This window comes from Megalops cyprinoides, chromosome 16, assembly GCF_013368585.1.
Source record: "Megalops cyprinoides isolate fMegCyp1 chromosome 16, fMegCyp1.pri, whole genome shotgun sequence".
NCBI lineage: Eukaryota > Metazoa > Chordata > Actinopteri > Elopiformes > Megalopidae > Megalops > Megalops cyprinoides.
The window spans coordinates 10,357,947-10,373,893 of NC_050598.1; the positions used below are offsets into that span (position 1 = coordinate 10,357,947).

At 39.2% G+C, this 15,947-nt stretch overlaps 2 protein-coding genes across 2 annotated transcripts; one reads left to right on the top strand and one right to left on the bottom strand.

The window, feature by feature from the left end:
- Positions 1-8,426: 8,426 nt before the first annotated feature.
- Positions 8,427-9,263, bottom strand: LOC118790719 (interleukin-17B-like). The gene is made up of 2 exons (XM_036547708.1): positions 8,938-9,263; positions 8,427-8,676 (listed from the first exon to the last, which is right to left on the bottom strand). The coding sequence occupies exons 1-2, from the start codon at positions 9,261-9,263 to the stop codon at positions 8,427-8,429; spliced, it is 576 nt and encodes a 191-aa protein (XP_036403601.1).
- Positions 9,264-11,719: 2,456 nt separating this feature from the next.
- LOC118791035 (60S ribosomal protein L26-like) lies at positions 11,720-15,670 on the top strand. The gene is made up of 4 exons (XM_036548251.1): positions 11,720-11,792; positions 12,665-12,837; positions 13,440-13,580; positions 15,488-15,670. The coding sequence occupies exons 2-4, from the start codon at positions 12,670-12,672 to the stop codon at positions 15,614-15,616; spliced, it is 438 nt and encodes a 145-aa protein (XP_036404144.1). The 5' UTR covers positions 11,720-11,792; positions 12,665-12,669; the 3' UTR covers positions 15,617-15,670.
- Positions 15,671-15,947: the final 277 nt, after the last annotated feature.

The following is a 15,947-nucleotide window of genomic DNA, read 5'->3' on the forward strand; positions in this document are numbered from 1 at the left end:
AAGCACAGCTGCACTCTCGTGTGTCTCCTACAGCTGCTGTTTGACTTAAGACAAACCTCAGAAGAACCAGGGGCTCTGATAAGAGACAAAGACAAGATATTTAGCAACAATAGCAGAGGCAGAAGCTTTACTAGTAATGGTAAAAGTGTGACTCCCTTTCAATAATCCAGTACACAGTCCAATTAACCAATATCAGCAAAAAGCTTAGTGTACACTAGAAACTGATTTACGAATAAGAACAAATAAAGGAGTAAAGGAATCTGCATAAACTGCATAGATGATCATAGATGATCTGCATAGATATAGATCACAGAAATATTAGCTTTATTTTGTCGGATGGATACAATTTTCTATATAACTCAAATGTAAGTGAGCATAAAACTCATCTAAAATAACAGGTTATTTTATTTTCATCTCATATGTGTAATATGCATACATGTAGGGCAGGTTAGATTGTTGGCTTTATAGGCACACCAAAACTAATTCAGTTGTTGAAGATAAAAACAAGTAGGTGTTGCTACCGGTGTAATAACACGGTAATTTAGCTTCATTTAAAAGTTTAATTTAAAACTAGTACACTTAATTAATGCAAATCAATAAAAAAAATCTTAATTTTATGTATAAAACACATTTCACATATTACAACATATTATGAGACAACAGATGCCAAGTAAATACTTTACATTTTTATTTTCACATTGACAGTGAAGTTACTCATGATTTTATTTTTTCCTCCACTCGTTTAATTGTACTTTCGTCTCCCTCTAAATCATTACCACAGGGCTATGCAATTCATTTACAGACTAGTTGAATCTGAAGACACAGTTATTTGAGATTTATCCATCAGTACTATATACAGTTGAGAAATATAAGAAAGAAAAAGAAAGGCAGAAAGAAAGAGAGAGAGAGAGAGAAGTCGGCGGTGAAATTGTCTTACGTTTTTTTTATCCTACTGGTTTAAGAAGGAACCGGTTTCTTCTCACTTGCATTGGCGTACACACCTTTTACCAAACCGTGCACACACATTAAAACGGAAAGTCCCAGTTTGATCCCTTTACCGACTGAAAGTCGACCTACTCTTGGACTAGGGGTTTGTTGAGGTCCACAAATGTCCTTGGCTGGGCATTAGCTCAGCAGACGTGATGGTGCTGCAGGAGACTACAGTACACACGGATACATCCAATAGCACATATGCGTTTAAAAATTATTCAGTGCTCTATCTGCGCCGGCTTGCAGTCTGCATCATGTCAGAAAACCCCAGCCGACGGTGCAAGAGGAAGTGTTGGTCAAGTTTTGTATGCAGCGTTTCCGCTCTGCAAACTCCGTAAGTCGCGCTGGGGAAATCCTGAACCCCACCACCAATCTACTGATAAAACCAACTGTTTTTCGAGCGCCGGATCTCATCGACGATAACCACGAGTATCACAGGTAGCACTGCGTAATTTTTTCTTATTTTCATGATCGAAACTGATATCAGATAATCTGTTGTTTTAGGTTTTGTCGGGTCATTTTCCCCCTACATCTCCAACGTGCACAGGGGCAATTTGTGCACAGGCAGAACTTAAATAAAAATAAATAAGTAAATGAAATAAAACATCTAAAAATGTTAGATTAAAATTGTTGTTTATTAAAAAAAGTTGTACTGTAATATGAAAAGAGTAATATAAATGATCTATCGTAGATAGAGAGATAGATGGACATGTATTATTGTTACATTACCCTATTATGGTGGTGCCTTAAGCGCGGCGTAAAACAAATTAGTCCCAGATATGAACCAGCTTTACGGGTGCTTGGCTGAAAACGCCTGCAAAACGGCGTGGAGACCCTCTTACCCATTGCTAATCCTATGGTATTCAGAATAGTAGAAAAGTGTTTATGAAGTAACTTTTTGGAGTAATATTTTCATTCAATGTGTGCTCTTACTGAAAGTAAAAGAAAAAAATGGAAAAAAATATTTTGAAATATTTAACATTGACTTACATCCCAGTACAGTATTCACATGCATTTATAGTGGAAAGTGCTGGGCAAAAAAATGCATGAACATCAAACATGCTTACGATAATATTTTAACGCTGAGCTGTTTAATACTAAATTCATAACAGCCGATGTATTTCAAGTTTGTTTCTTTATTTATTTATTTATTTCATTTTTGTGCAATGACATCTTCTCTCATATCTTTTCCTGAATGTAAATATGTACACAAGATTAATGTGTTGTTTCTGTTTACGATGTTGCCAATGCAATGATTCATAACAAAATGTCATTTGTTAATGTTACTTGACCTGACACATGTAACTTTGGTCTTAGTGGGTTAACGTTTAAGACTCAAAACCTATTCGTTTTTGCATTGTAACTACCACTCTTATGTTGGACTTGTCTTCCAAACAAATTTAGATCAATCTTACCGTTGTGGCCTTTTTCAAAGATGAAATTGTAAAGATTTAGGCAAGTAGATAATCTTGTCTTAACTCTTGTGGCATTACTGAGTTTGGTTAACACTTTCCTTTGAATGAAGACATTGATCCACCTTGTTTGGCATCTGGTGTGCATGTTTTGTTTTGCATTCAGGAAACCACATCTGGTTTGCAAAAGGGCCTCCTGTACAGCACCTGGGTAGGTCTGCTGATGCAGCTATTGTGGGTGACCCCCGTTTACAGTGTGACTCCTTAACAGTCTTTGTGTGTGTGTGTGTGTGTGTGTGTGTGTGTCTGTCTGACCCCCGTTTACAGTGTGACTCCACAACAGTCTTTGTGTGGTGTGTGTGTGTGTCTGTCTGTCTGTGTGTTGCTTTTTGTGTGTGTGTGTGTGTGTGTGTGTGTGTCTGTGTGTGTGTGTGTATATCTGTGTGTTGCTTTTTGTGTGTGTGTCTGTGTGTGAGCGCACACATCTGTGTGCGCATGCATTTGTTTGCGTGTATTTGAGTGTGACCTCACTGGCTCTCAGACTGTCAGCCAGGTACCCTCTCGCCCTGTACAGTAGAGCAACAGAAAGAGGCTGCTCAGAACAGATGTCTCCACAGCCTTGTGGAGGCTGTGCTCCACTCAAGCATTCACTCCTCTCAGTCATCTGACCTCACATGACAAAAACTATTTGAGTCATATCCCATCAGGTGATGTGCCAGTGACCTACTGTGTACTCTAGTGGGGACAAGAGTAGAAGACTCACTAGCGTGGACTTTTCATGCATTTGCGGTTTTGGATCATATCAGATCATATCAGATCATTGATAAAATACAGCAAGTCATTTTAGGAATGGCAGGCAAACTGGAGAAATGTTGTCTCATCAAGTGAAAATTCAGTAAGGCCAGTATGATAAATAGATAATCCTTGACAATGTATGCTCTGTATAGGGACGTTAACAGATACAACAACATGTGATCAAAATAAGGAATTTAAACCAAAAATAAAGGAACTGAGGAATATTGATTTGAGGAACAACCCAATATAAGGATTTATTTTCAGTGATCTGCCTTTAAAAAGCTATTTCAAGGTTAAACAATTTTCTCAGGCAGCCTTACACATAATGACGTGATCTTTTCAGTGGTGCATATTGTAAGAATCCAAACAAATCGAAATTAAAAACTGTGGGCTTGAATAAAGAAGTCTTTGGTGCATTAGTTAACACAGATGAGGTATGCTGACATTTAAAACAGAGAGAAGGTGCCAGAATGTCATGAACCCTGAGATGACAATAATTACCCCACAGAAAATTACAGGGACTAGGAAAAGCAAAGAACATATTCAACAAGTAAAGGTTATGCCATGTTTTCCAGGGTTACATTTATGACATCTGTGGAAGTTTTTACATGTAACATACCATAGACATACAGGGTTTGTTTTAACTCAAAAACAGATAACAAGGAGCAAGTGCTAAATCATGATTTAAAAACAACAAGCAAGTGATTATCAAAATGGAAAGTAATTTAAAAACTGAGGGCAATTTAAGAATGTATAGACATACAGGGGAAGCATTTTCAGGAGCTCTCAAAGGGAGCAAAGAGTAAAATTCACCTGTGTGCTCAGACCCTCGTGATCCATCTAGTGAAAGGTGGAAGGTTTACTAAGATTTCTGGGTCCTATCCATATCACTATCTCCTTTGCTCAGTTCCAGTTTTCCAAAAATTTGAAACAGAAGACGAGCATAAAGAATGACCCCTTGGGGTAAAAATGCTCTGCAGACCCACTGCTTGTATCCTGCCACCTACTAGTGGTTCTGCATTTACCCCCTGTAAGCAGCTCCCTGTCTGTTACGCCTACATAATCACAAGGACAATGAATAGCATACGCCGTGTTTGAAGCATTAATACCTGTCATTTTTATGAATCTGCCAGATATAGTCAAATTAGTTTCCGCCTTCTGGTAAAATGGCATTGTGTTTATGGTTGTCAGGAGGGAGGAGAGAGAGAAGGGTGTGCGCAGAATGAACTTCTGTTCACAGCAAATGGTTTATGATGTTCTTCCTCTCTTGCATACACTGCATTAGGGACTTGCTTGAACTTGTCAGAATCAGAGGGTGGTATATGGCATTGTTGTCTGAGAGTGGTCTGAATTGGAAGTTTGTGCAGTGTGCATAGTAAAAGAACTGAAAGAGGGATAAGATTTATGTTTTTGTGAATTGTCTAAAAGGTGTGACCATTTTAGGCCTTTTAACTAATGCTCAATTTACGTCCCTTTCCCCTAAAAAGCTGCTTCCATTCATCATGGCTTTTCCAGTAAATTGTTTCACTGAGACAAATCGATTTACTATTACATAACAGACTTGGTGATGGAGAGGGGATGACTTTTACAGCATGTGCATGTAGATAATTATTATCATCTAACAGGTTAGTGAAGTCTGGGGCATGCAAATCCCCATGTGTGTTGCTAACACTGCACAAACTAGTTCTTTGTGTAGATTAAGTATACCGAAAAAGATAAGAGAGGAGGGCAGGTGCTGTGTCCAGGTCTTGTGGGTGTTGGTCTTCCCTTTCTTTAAATCAAATGTTGTTTAATGTTCGGTTATGGATAGAGAACTTGGCTGTTGAACAACCACTACATCTTGCATCTGTGAATCCTTTCACCTCTCTTTCTTTCTTTAATGGGGTCATTTTAAAGCTTTACACGTTTGTTTAATCTTCTGGCAATCCTATATAAAACTAGTATGTGATAGTTGCGTATTGCACTCTGAAATATATTTCATGGTATCCACAGTAACAATTCTACCTCATTTACCATCTTGTTTAATTATTATGGGGATGTCAGACATCAGGTCATTTAAAGCTTTTAATTTTTGACTGAAATTTGGCATTGTTACTTGTGTACTTGTTTAGATCATGACTTCATTTTCAATTATTTTGGATTTGGGTCAGCCTGAGTGTACTAAGAGGTTTGAACACAGACAAAGCTCACCTGGCTGCACAAAAAATATATATTTGTAAAGAATTTCTGGAGAGCTACCAATATGTCAGAGTCATTTATAGTAGTGTCAGGGACAAAGGATAAACCTTTGGTAAGTAGTGTAATGTGTGCTGAGTCTCACCAAAGAAATTTACTGTTGGAGCTGCCAAGCATTATACCGGCCTGGCTCTTGTCCTCTGGGCTCCTCTTCAGATTATTGTTTATCTCTTTTCTACTGGATCTTGTTCAAGATCCTGTCGCCCATCTTATGTTTGCCTTTTCCTGAAGGAAGCACTCACAGGCCATGTGTGTTTTCAATTTTTGTCCCAAAATTGCCTTTTTTTTTGTTGTCCATTAAAAGCTGTGCATCTGCACTTTGTCATTGGGACATCTGATGGTGTCTTGTGTCTCCCTGTTGGGATCTCAGGGACAAACTGTGTGTACTGGTTTTATGATCCTGTGCTTGGTCATAGCATAGCACAGAATAACCATTCTGTTCCACCCTGATACCAGACAGTAGTGCAACAACAGTAACAGTTCCACTAACAACCATCAGATATATTCTACCTGAGACAAAAACATGGCCAAGCAGCTAATGCTAGCTGGCACAAATGGCTGTATCTGCGATGTGGGTTAACACATTTGGCCTCATTGTGTCATATAGTATGTTCTGCTCCCTCTGCAGGTCCTTTGTGGTTGGTGCATGCCTCAGGCAACCTTTGGTGGTAGAAGAAAGGAAAAAGCTTTTTTTTGGAACTGCAGAAACTTCCAAGCCTGCGCTGAATACAGTTTATGGTTATCATACACTTATAAAAAAGTATATAAAAAAGTACTTGTGTTTCATTTTTATTGTGTAAATGAGTCATGCAAGATATGATCAAAGCTATTTGCCATTTAATGCAAGGTCAGGTATATTCAATGTCCCGACCAAGCCTGTATGACAACTGATAGTAATGTTTGTGTAGAGCACTGTATTCATAGTTAAACTGAAAATTTGAAACATGTCCTTCTCTTGTGAAATGAACAGATGTAACTGTAAAATTTACCAGTGTTCCTTATGAAACATATAATAAAGATACCATTATCAGTGCTGAATACTTTGATGTGTGAGTTTTATTACCCCGCCACAATTAGAGCTGAGGTTATGTGGTCACTCTCGGCTGAGAATCAATCCAGCTGGCTGTCTGTCTGCCTGTGGTAACTGGAAAAGGTATGGATGGATTTTGAGGGAACACCTGCCTAATGTACAAGGACCAGTCCATTAGATTCTGTTGAGGATCCTAATTTGTAGGGCAAGGATACACGCTGCCTAATAAAATGATCTGTTAATCACACAAACTTTTTTGCATAGTGATTGCAACTCACAATGCTTTCTGTTCATTTCTGTAGGGTGGATCCAGCTGGCACCAGCTCAGCAATAGCATTAAAGATGCCTCCCGGAGGTGCGAGGTGGTGGATTTGCCTCCTCATGCTGTAATGAAATGGAGGGTTCCTTCCAGGGCTTTGTATCTCAGCTGCCTGTGTCACAAACAAATGGTCCTGGATTTCCAGTTTATCCCTTTTATGGTGATCCAGATCAACTTGTAAGCTTTGGGTTTTCTCAATAACAGCTAACAAATAAGCTACCAATAGTTACTAGCCAGCTTTAACTTTATGACAGTAATTACTTGATTCATTTTAGGTTTTCCCATTACAGTCAAGGAAATAAACATTGGTTTACTTATATGCTGTTATGTGCGCTTGCTAGGTAGCTTAATGTTTGGTAACTAGCTAGCTAACAAATTATGTCTTGTTTACTGTAACATTATACCTGCAACTAGTCAACAGTGACTACCTCATCAGCATTACAGCTTTTAACTAGTGGAACACCCTTGAACTCACAACATACGGCTTGCTACATACAAATTAATGTATCAGGTACATTGTATCTGTATTGGGTAACATTGTGCTCCTGGACTATCATAGGTGGAGCCAGCAGCAGGGGATGATCGAGTGGAAATATCTGATAAACAAGAGGAAGACCCCATGTGCGGTGGTAGTATGGGGTTGGATCTAAAGGTTTGTAAGGAGGAGCCAAACACTACAGATTATTGTGTAGACAAACAACACATTTGAGCTTGTTCACTTAAAAGCCCTTAAGATAATTTCCCTATCATTATCCCCTATCAAGTGCTCTACATGGAATTTCATTTCAATAAGTCATTACAATTAATTTTTTTAAGAAGACAGGCATTATTATTAATTTAATTATATTTTTTTCATACCAATGTAAAAGTCAGCCAGCACTTTGAAATATTTAAGGATAAAGTATAAAAGAAAAAATGCAGTTCATGGAGGCTTTTTTATTTTTAAGGAAAGGTGTTGCATATGAAGAAAAGCATTGCGTGCCTTGTAAAGATAAACAATGAACATATTGAAGACACCTGATCTGTGAGCATTGTCTTTCAACTTCATTCTAAGAATCTGGCTACAACCATTTTAAACATCATTTCAGCTGATCAACCTTCTTTTCTCCATTCATGGATAATTCCTTCTGTACAGGCAATGACAGAAGTCTTGTTTCTACTTCTTTCACAGGAGAGGTGTATGTATTTATTATGGATCAACAAACAGTGATTTGTCTGTAGGTATACACATTAAGTGCTTGTAAATGTATTATAATTTCCATTTAAAATGAGATGGTGCTGCAAAATAGATTGATGATTGAATATGTAGCCATATATGTTGCATAAGACTACGCAGACAACACTCAACAGTCAGCTCTGATATATAGTTATGTGTAGCTAAATGAGTTATAGTATACATGCTAATCTTGCAACAGCTTCCCTGAATATCCCATGAGTATACTTTAGAGAGTTGTAATACAGAAAGTAGAAATCCAATGTGAATATTCACTTTTATTATGTACTTTGAAACAAACAAACAACGGAGGTTCTGGCAAATACATGTATATTCAGATTATATATTTTAATGGGAAAGAAATCCATAAACCCACGCAGTAGAGATAGAATGACTTACAGTTGACTTTCCCACTAAATACGCTCCCTTATATCACACTATACAGGTGCAGCCCACGGCAATGCTCTCCACCACCGTCCTATACAGAGGAATACACTTCTTCTTCTTCCTGATTCTCTTGGTAAGCTTGTCACATAGTCGCCTGCGCACGGGTATCTTTGTGTAGATGAGCACGCTGGTCATGGTGCGGTCCTCCTGCATGGTGAAGGGGTTGATGCAACCCACGCAAGAGCACTTGGCCTCGGGAATGTCCACCGGTATCCGGTTCTCATCGTGGTTGATTCTGAATTTGCCGTGAAAACAATAGGCTATGACAACACGCCAATGCTTCAAAAGAAAGTTAAGCTGATGTGATATTGGGATTTTCGCCTTTTATTTATTATTTCTATAGTTAACGCTATAGTAGATTAATAGTTTACATATTTTAATAATGAATCATATAAACTACAGCAGCAACTGCTTTTGGTGTTGTGGTGGATGGACATATTGCATGCGAGTATTAAAAATAAGGTGGGGATCAAACTGTTGTATAATTTATACTCACCTGTATGACCAGGGAGACAGACTCCTACTGTTGGACATCCAGAGCTGCCGGTCCACCACACATTTGTTTTTGGAAAGCGCGGAGTTATTCCTCACTTGTGACACCATCTCTTCAATGCTTTTTTCAAAGTCCTCCTCCCATACCACCTGTAGGACTCCCGCATCGACACCTGCCATTATGGGGTCGGGTGAACTATTTTGTGAGGTGGAATTATGTGGCAAATTTTTGTTCCTGACCCGGCCGTGTTTTCGTCGCGCCCCCTTTCCGTCTTTGCGCTTTTCCTTTGACTCCGTCTGCGCCACAAGGACTGCCATCATGCAAATCATAAATGCAACAAACACCTAGAATAGAACAAAACAACAGCGTGCTGTTTTAATCGGCAGCCACTAATATTACAGTTACAGATACAGTTACGATTGATGGGATACAATGCGCCTGTGACAATATCTGGTTAATCTATTCACATAGATAAACACATAATTTATATATAGATGCTTAATATGGTTTAATTAAAGCGACATGGCAGGAGGGCCAGATGATTTCATCATAATTAATGCAACTGCTTTACTAAACGACTTTGAGTCCGTGCACTTACCTTGCGTTTGCATGAACTGACCATGGTCACTCAATGGAAACCGCAGGAAAAATTTAACTACTGATCTTGAATTTAGTAAATCTGAAATATGTCACTGTTAATCAATCACTGACCACTTAATCTTTCCCCTGAAAATGTGGTTATCCTCGAAAAATTCAAAGCAGTCAAAATTCAAAATATTCTGTCTGCACGTGTCCAACAGCTACACGCTCCGTGCCACTGCTGTAAAAACAATCTTGTACAGCACTGAGCGGTAAAGATGAGGAGAAATAATAAAACATAATCCCACAGATCACGTGAGCACTGACAAACAAACCTCTCAGTTCAGCGCGTCTCAGACACTTTGCACGAAAGGAATGTCTTTATTCTTTCTTTTACGGCTCCCTCTTTGATTTATAACTTATTCATTGCCATGTTGACAGCTTGCACGCTTCTCAGACCAGGTACACAAGCTATGATAATCGACCACAAACCTATCGTACCGTAGGTGGCTATAAACTTTTCAGCCAGTCTGGTTTTAAAGAGAGATGTCGTTGATGACAGTGAATGATTTCAGCAAAAAATTTATCCAGACAACATTCTGTTATGTTGAGCTGTGTTACCGTGAAACATCGTAGTTGACTGGCATAAACATATTCTAATGTCTTTTGAATATGTAAAGAAATGAATGATAGGCGAAAAGACTTTAAGACTTTTAAGATACACAGAAGAATTTGTAATGTTCATTCATTTATTACGTAAATCTCATAATTGCAATGGTAATGGTTTCTTGACTCTGGTCTTTGTGTCACTGTGCGTTTGTCTGGTGAAAGTTCCTTTTCCTTTTTGGCCTCTTTCAATTAAATGCAAACCCACCACAAAGTACAGACAATAATGCTCTACTGGGGTAAACAAATTTCAGGAAACGCCCTTTGAAAGAAAATCTAACCCGGTAGAGTGACTGTTGTGTTGCCATAATCCATCCCGGGTCTGTGTCTGTCACCCCTTTCATTTCAAAATCCATATTTGAAAGACTCTGTTGACTCAGTGTTGTAAAAGCACACCTGCTCAAGGTTCACATCTATGAAATGGGTGTTTTCATGTCCCGTACTTTTTAACTTCTGAAGACGGCCCCCTCCCTCAGGCACTCAGTGACCACAATAAATGCCACCACACATTTTGTACTTTCATTGAGCGAACGCTCTACAAAAGTAATTCAACAAAAGCGTCGGTCCCAGACAATTAAGATATGGCCTATATTTTGAATGAGTTGGCTCCTTTGCGCAACTTCTGAATGAAGAGGAACGATCAGCTCATGCTCCCATCCATTCATAAGTTTCAGAAGCACTTAGTGCTTTCACGCGAATGAAGACAATGTAGTACCGGGTTTCCACTCTAATAACCAAGGAATACGATTTAAACGATTTTATAAAGGTTCTTTTTAGGTTAGCCTATTGTCAGGCCTGCGTTGGGCAGAAATAACCCGAGCTGAGGGAAATACTGCATGACAGGAAGATGATACTTTGCCTAGAAGTGTGTTCTCAAATTTAGCTGCTCTAGGGACAGAACGATGTAGTCGTGTGACACATTACAGTTACGCATGAAAGCTACCCCATCATATACTGTATGCTACGATTGGCTCTTGAGTCCCAATTTGCATTTCTCTCCATGTTTCGGTATCACTAGTTATTCTTGACAAAGTATTCTCAAAAACCGATTGTAAGATAAATTCAATTGTCATTTCGTAGACTATTTTAATAACAGGCACTGTTGTGTGAACGTTTTCACGTCCAAGTTTACTTTTTTAAAAAGTTGTGGCAGTAACTTCGATGTGAGCGGAGCCCTGACTGAGCGCTAATTCCATGAATTTCTAGTCTTTTGCAGCTTGCCAGAGAATTTCAAGTCTTTGTATCTCAGCCTGCTAGCCTAGTTAGGCTACCTGGTGTGACTAAAATGTTAAGTCCACATTTTTGCTTGCTACATAAGATCAGCCGTTCACAGGTTGATATACCCACAGAAAAACATGAAAATGCCACATTAATGTCATTTACATTATTGCCATTTGTTATCACGGTTCACAATTCAGACATATGCTGCTGCCAAGCATGTGACTGTATATACTACTTCTAGATCTCTAGATTCACAGCCGAAGGACAAGAGGAGCGATATTTCAGATCTCGTTCAGATGTGGTTGTTCTCGCGGGAACTCGATGTCGACTAATGTGAGCGGAAGTACATACGTTCTCTCTTTTCCGGCGGCCATTGTGGAGTGATCGGCAGGGTAAGATCTGCTGGCAAATGTGAAGCGTAGTGATATCTTTTTTCATCCTTGTTGAAATCGGGACATAATACTCTGGATTCAAACGATTTCTTTACCGGGCCCCCTGTTTAATGTGTTGCTGGCATTATTTTCCATCAGATTAACGTTTTAACACCAGATCTCCAGGCAGCGTTCTGTCTTGGCCTATATGGCAACAATATTCCAGGTCCGGTGTGGTGGCATGGACTTAATGTACAGTTGCAAATGCACCAAAAACAGTAGGATCTAATGGGCTACTTAGTCGAGAAATTATTTGACCGAACAGTCCTACGGTACTTAATGCTATCTAGCTAGCTACATAACAGTCTCGTACCAGCTAAGAGAGTAACTACAAAACCTGTTAGCTAGTGCGATGGTTTGCTAGCCGATGTAAGATGGCAGGCAGTTATCTGGATCGTTTTGGCACTTGAAGGCAGTAGGATTTGAGAAATTATTGATTCAGGAGAGAGTATAGTGATACACCTTTACCTGGCTTTCATGGTGTAATGGTTTCACTAGTTTGCGATCTACAAGTTAATGGACACTGAGTGGATCTGATCAGTTTTGTAGAAAGGTTTGGAGTTTTTTTTTTTTGCTAGCTAGGAACAGTATACCTACCCAGCAAGGAATCTGTAACAGGATTTATTAGAATTTGTAAAGGTTATTTTGTTTCGGAGACGGTTAAAGGTCCCCTTTTGTGGCAGTTATTCATCAAAGCTCTCTTCATAGTAGACATATGAACCACGTGTTGTAATTTACGAATGTGTACTGTCCGCGAAGTCTTGCATGAATCCTGTGTGTTTTACCACATAAATCTAACCTGCTTTCAATGTTCATTCTGTCTTTGACATTAGCCATCATGAAGCTGAATCCGTTTGTGACGTCATCCCGTCGCAAGAACCGCAAGAGGCACTTCAATGCCCCGTCTCACATCCGCAGAAAGATCATGTCCTCTCCCCTCTCCAAGGAGCTTAGGCAGAAGTACAACGTGAGGTCCATGCCCATCCGTAAGGATGACGAGGTCCAGGTAGGACCCATTCCCTAAACCAGCTCCTTGTGTCTTGCTTTATGACCTTTGATCACGCAGTGTTGGCTTTGTAACCTGTTCAGTGTAACGACATTATTGTCATTTGGCAGACACACTTGTCCTGAGAAACTTACCTAGGTTAACATTTTTGCATGTTATCCATTTATACAGCTGGATATTTACTGAGGCAGTTCTGGCTTAAGTACCTTGCCTAAGGGTGCCCCAGTGGGGTATCAAACTGGCACCCTTTCAGTTATGAGCTCTGCTCCAGGGTACTTAACCCACAGTTGTCTCAGTAAATATCCAGCTGTATAAGTGGATGACATTGTAAAAAACTAACCAATGTAAGTCGCTCTGGATAGGAGCATCTGCTAAATGCCAGTAACACAGTGTAATGCTCCTTGCCACTATGCTACACTGCAGCTCCTAATTTGACTGCGGGGATTGCAGTATGTGGCAGAACCCGTGGATATGCAGAAAGATATGTTTGTTTTTTTTTTTTCATATTTGAAGCCCATCTTCATTGTTCCTTTTTTTAATGGCCAAGGCAGTCATACATGTTGTAAAAGCTTTGTAATTGGATTGTGTGGTGTGCGTTGCAGGTTGTCCGGGGACATTACAAAGGCCAGCAGATTGGCAAAGTTGTGCAGGTCTACAGGAAGAAGTACGTCATCTACATCGAGCGTGTGCAGCGTGAGAAGGCCAACGGCACAACCGTGCATGTTGGTATCCACCCTAGCAAGGTAAGGCCCTCCACTTTTCGGCCATTGTGCAAAACTAGGGATGGGATGGAACTGCTCAGTACACTGTGACATGTAAAAGAAAAAAAAACATAAAATAGAACTATAAAAATAGAATCATAGAATAATTTGATAACACATTTAATCATACTTATTGCAGGATGTGACAGTTTATGATCTGCAAAATGGCTGCCTCCACAAAGTTATGTGTAATTATAAAATGCAGGACCTGAAGACATCATTTATCCTAGTAATCACACAAACTCTGATGTGTTCATTCATTTATTCATCCTAAAACCAATAAGAATAGATATTTTGTGTTTTGAAATTGTCAAATGTCAAGCATATGACCTGCATAAGTTTAATTCATTCGGTGGTAGGGTCTCTGTAGAATGGCATGTTTAAGTTTTGTTGCATGACAATTCATTGTTTAGTCAATGATGATTTTTGGAAGGTGCACATGTTTAGTGTGCAAGTCAAACGGTTGACTTCTAACCTTTGTTACTACACTTTAGAGACCTGCTTGTTATTGTCTTTGAAGAGATGTGTGGTCTAAATATGGTTTGTGTTTTACATGTATCCATTCATTGCATTCACAGTTGATACTGTCTTTTGTATTGTGGCTGTAGAGAAGTGTCTACTGTTGACATGTTTGGAATAACCATGTGGGAGCAAGTTGACAATCTTTTTGCAAGAAAGTTGCAAGATGCATTTTGGCACATTCGTCTGCCAAAACCCCTCTAGGATACGAATGTAAATTTTTGCAGAAAATAATGTAAAGTCAGTGTGTGTATTGGTAGAAATGGTGTTAACTAGCAGTGTTAACCGGCTTTTAGATCAGCTTGGAAGCTGGTGTCCGTACATGTATCGTACGAAAATTATGGTTGGTTTTTGCTCTGCAGTATGGCAGTTCCAGCCTTGTGGTATTTCTTTGCTAATCCTGCAGGAGTCAAGGTTGTGTAGAGTTTTAAGACTAGAGGATTGCCTTGTGTGCCTTTAATCATGGATGTTGTGTATCACACGCTCATGGGGGTCTGTCAACAGTTATGGTCAGTTTATGCAGTTTGTGATAAACTGCCTTAATAAACCTGTTATGAAAGGAGTGTAGTCACTATTAAAGAAATTGGTTTCTTGAATGAAAATGTCAACAGAATATACAAGGTAGTGTGGAAAAATGACAGGCATTCAGAAGATATACTAGAAAGGAAAGTTTGAGGCAATGGCGTAGCATAGCTGTAGCTAGTAGGTATATGCTTCAGTCAAGAGACTGGCTGCATTAGCACGCCCTTTGTGACATTAGTTGCATGTGCTAGAATGTTCAGATTCTAAATGTTCTCTTTGTGAATGAGAATTTTTTTTGGTGTACCATTATACATATCTCAAACCACAAGCAACACAATTCCATAGTAGCTGAGGTTATTGCCATGTTTTGTAAGTGTAGCTGAAAAGCTGTATGTGTTACATACAGTGACAGGATGGAATAAGGAATAGTAAAAGCTAACTTAAAGCAGCCTCTGAATTGCAAGGAGTAGAGAGATGTTGACTTAAACCCTTAGCACTGCGTATATGAATTGAGATGTTAGAAGTGAGTTGTATCTTAATATGATCAGCAGTTCAATAGGCTTTTGTTTCCTTGGAAGGCTGGTGAATTCCTCTGAATTATCTGATACAAGTTCAATGTTCATAGTTCTTTCAAGGGAGGCACTAGATGGGGTGGGGGTTCATAGTGTGAAAGAATGGTACAGTGAGTTGATTTGTTGACTACTTATGCTTGAAGTTCCCTGTTCATTAGAAATGTACGGTTTGCCCATTATTTGACCATTTATTTCAATAGGTACTAAAAGGATACATGAAGACACACAGGACTTGGGTATGAACGATCCCAACATTTCTACGTGTTTTTCTTACAGGTCGTGATCACAAGGCTGAAGCTTGACAAGGACCGCAAAAAGATCCTGGAACGCAAGGCCAAGTCACGACAGGACGGCAAGGAGAAGGGAAAATACAAGGAGGAGACCATCGAAAAAATGCAGGAGTGAAAAAAATCCACCTTTTGTTAGCCACAATAAAAGACTGTAAAAAAAAAAAAAAAATGCTGTCGTCTTTTGTTTTTGGAGGTTTATGTGTTTGTCCCATTCTGTGTTGCTCATCCAATAAACCAAATGGTTTCATGGAAGAGGTGAAATATCTTGGTGACTGTCTAGTTTGGTAAGGAAGGTTATGTATCAGTATGTTGTGCACTTGCTTAAATAGCTTTGCAGAGGTAACGGCAGATGTTGGTGATGGTGAGGTTTGAATGGTCACAGCCCTTTTTACTATCCCGGCCAAAATTGCAGTGTATTGATGCAAGTCTGTATGAAAGTTTTCAGA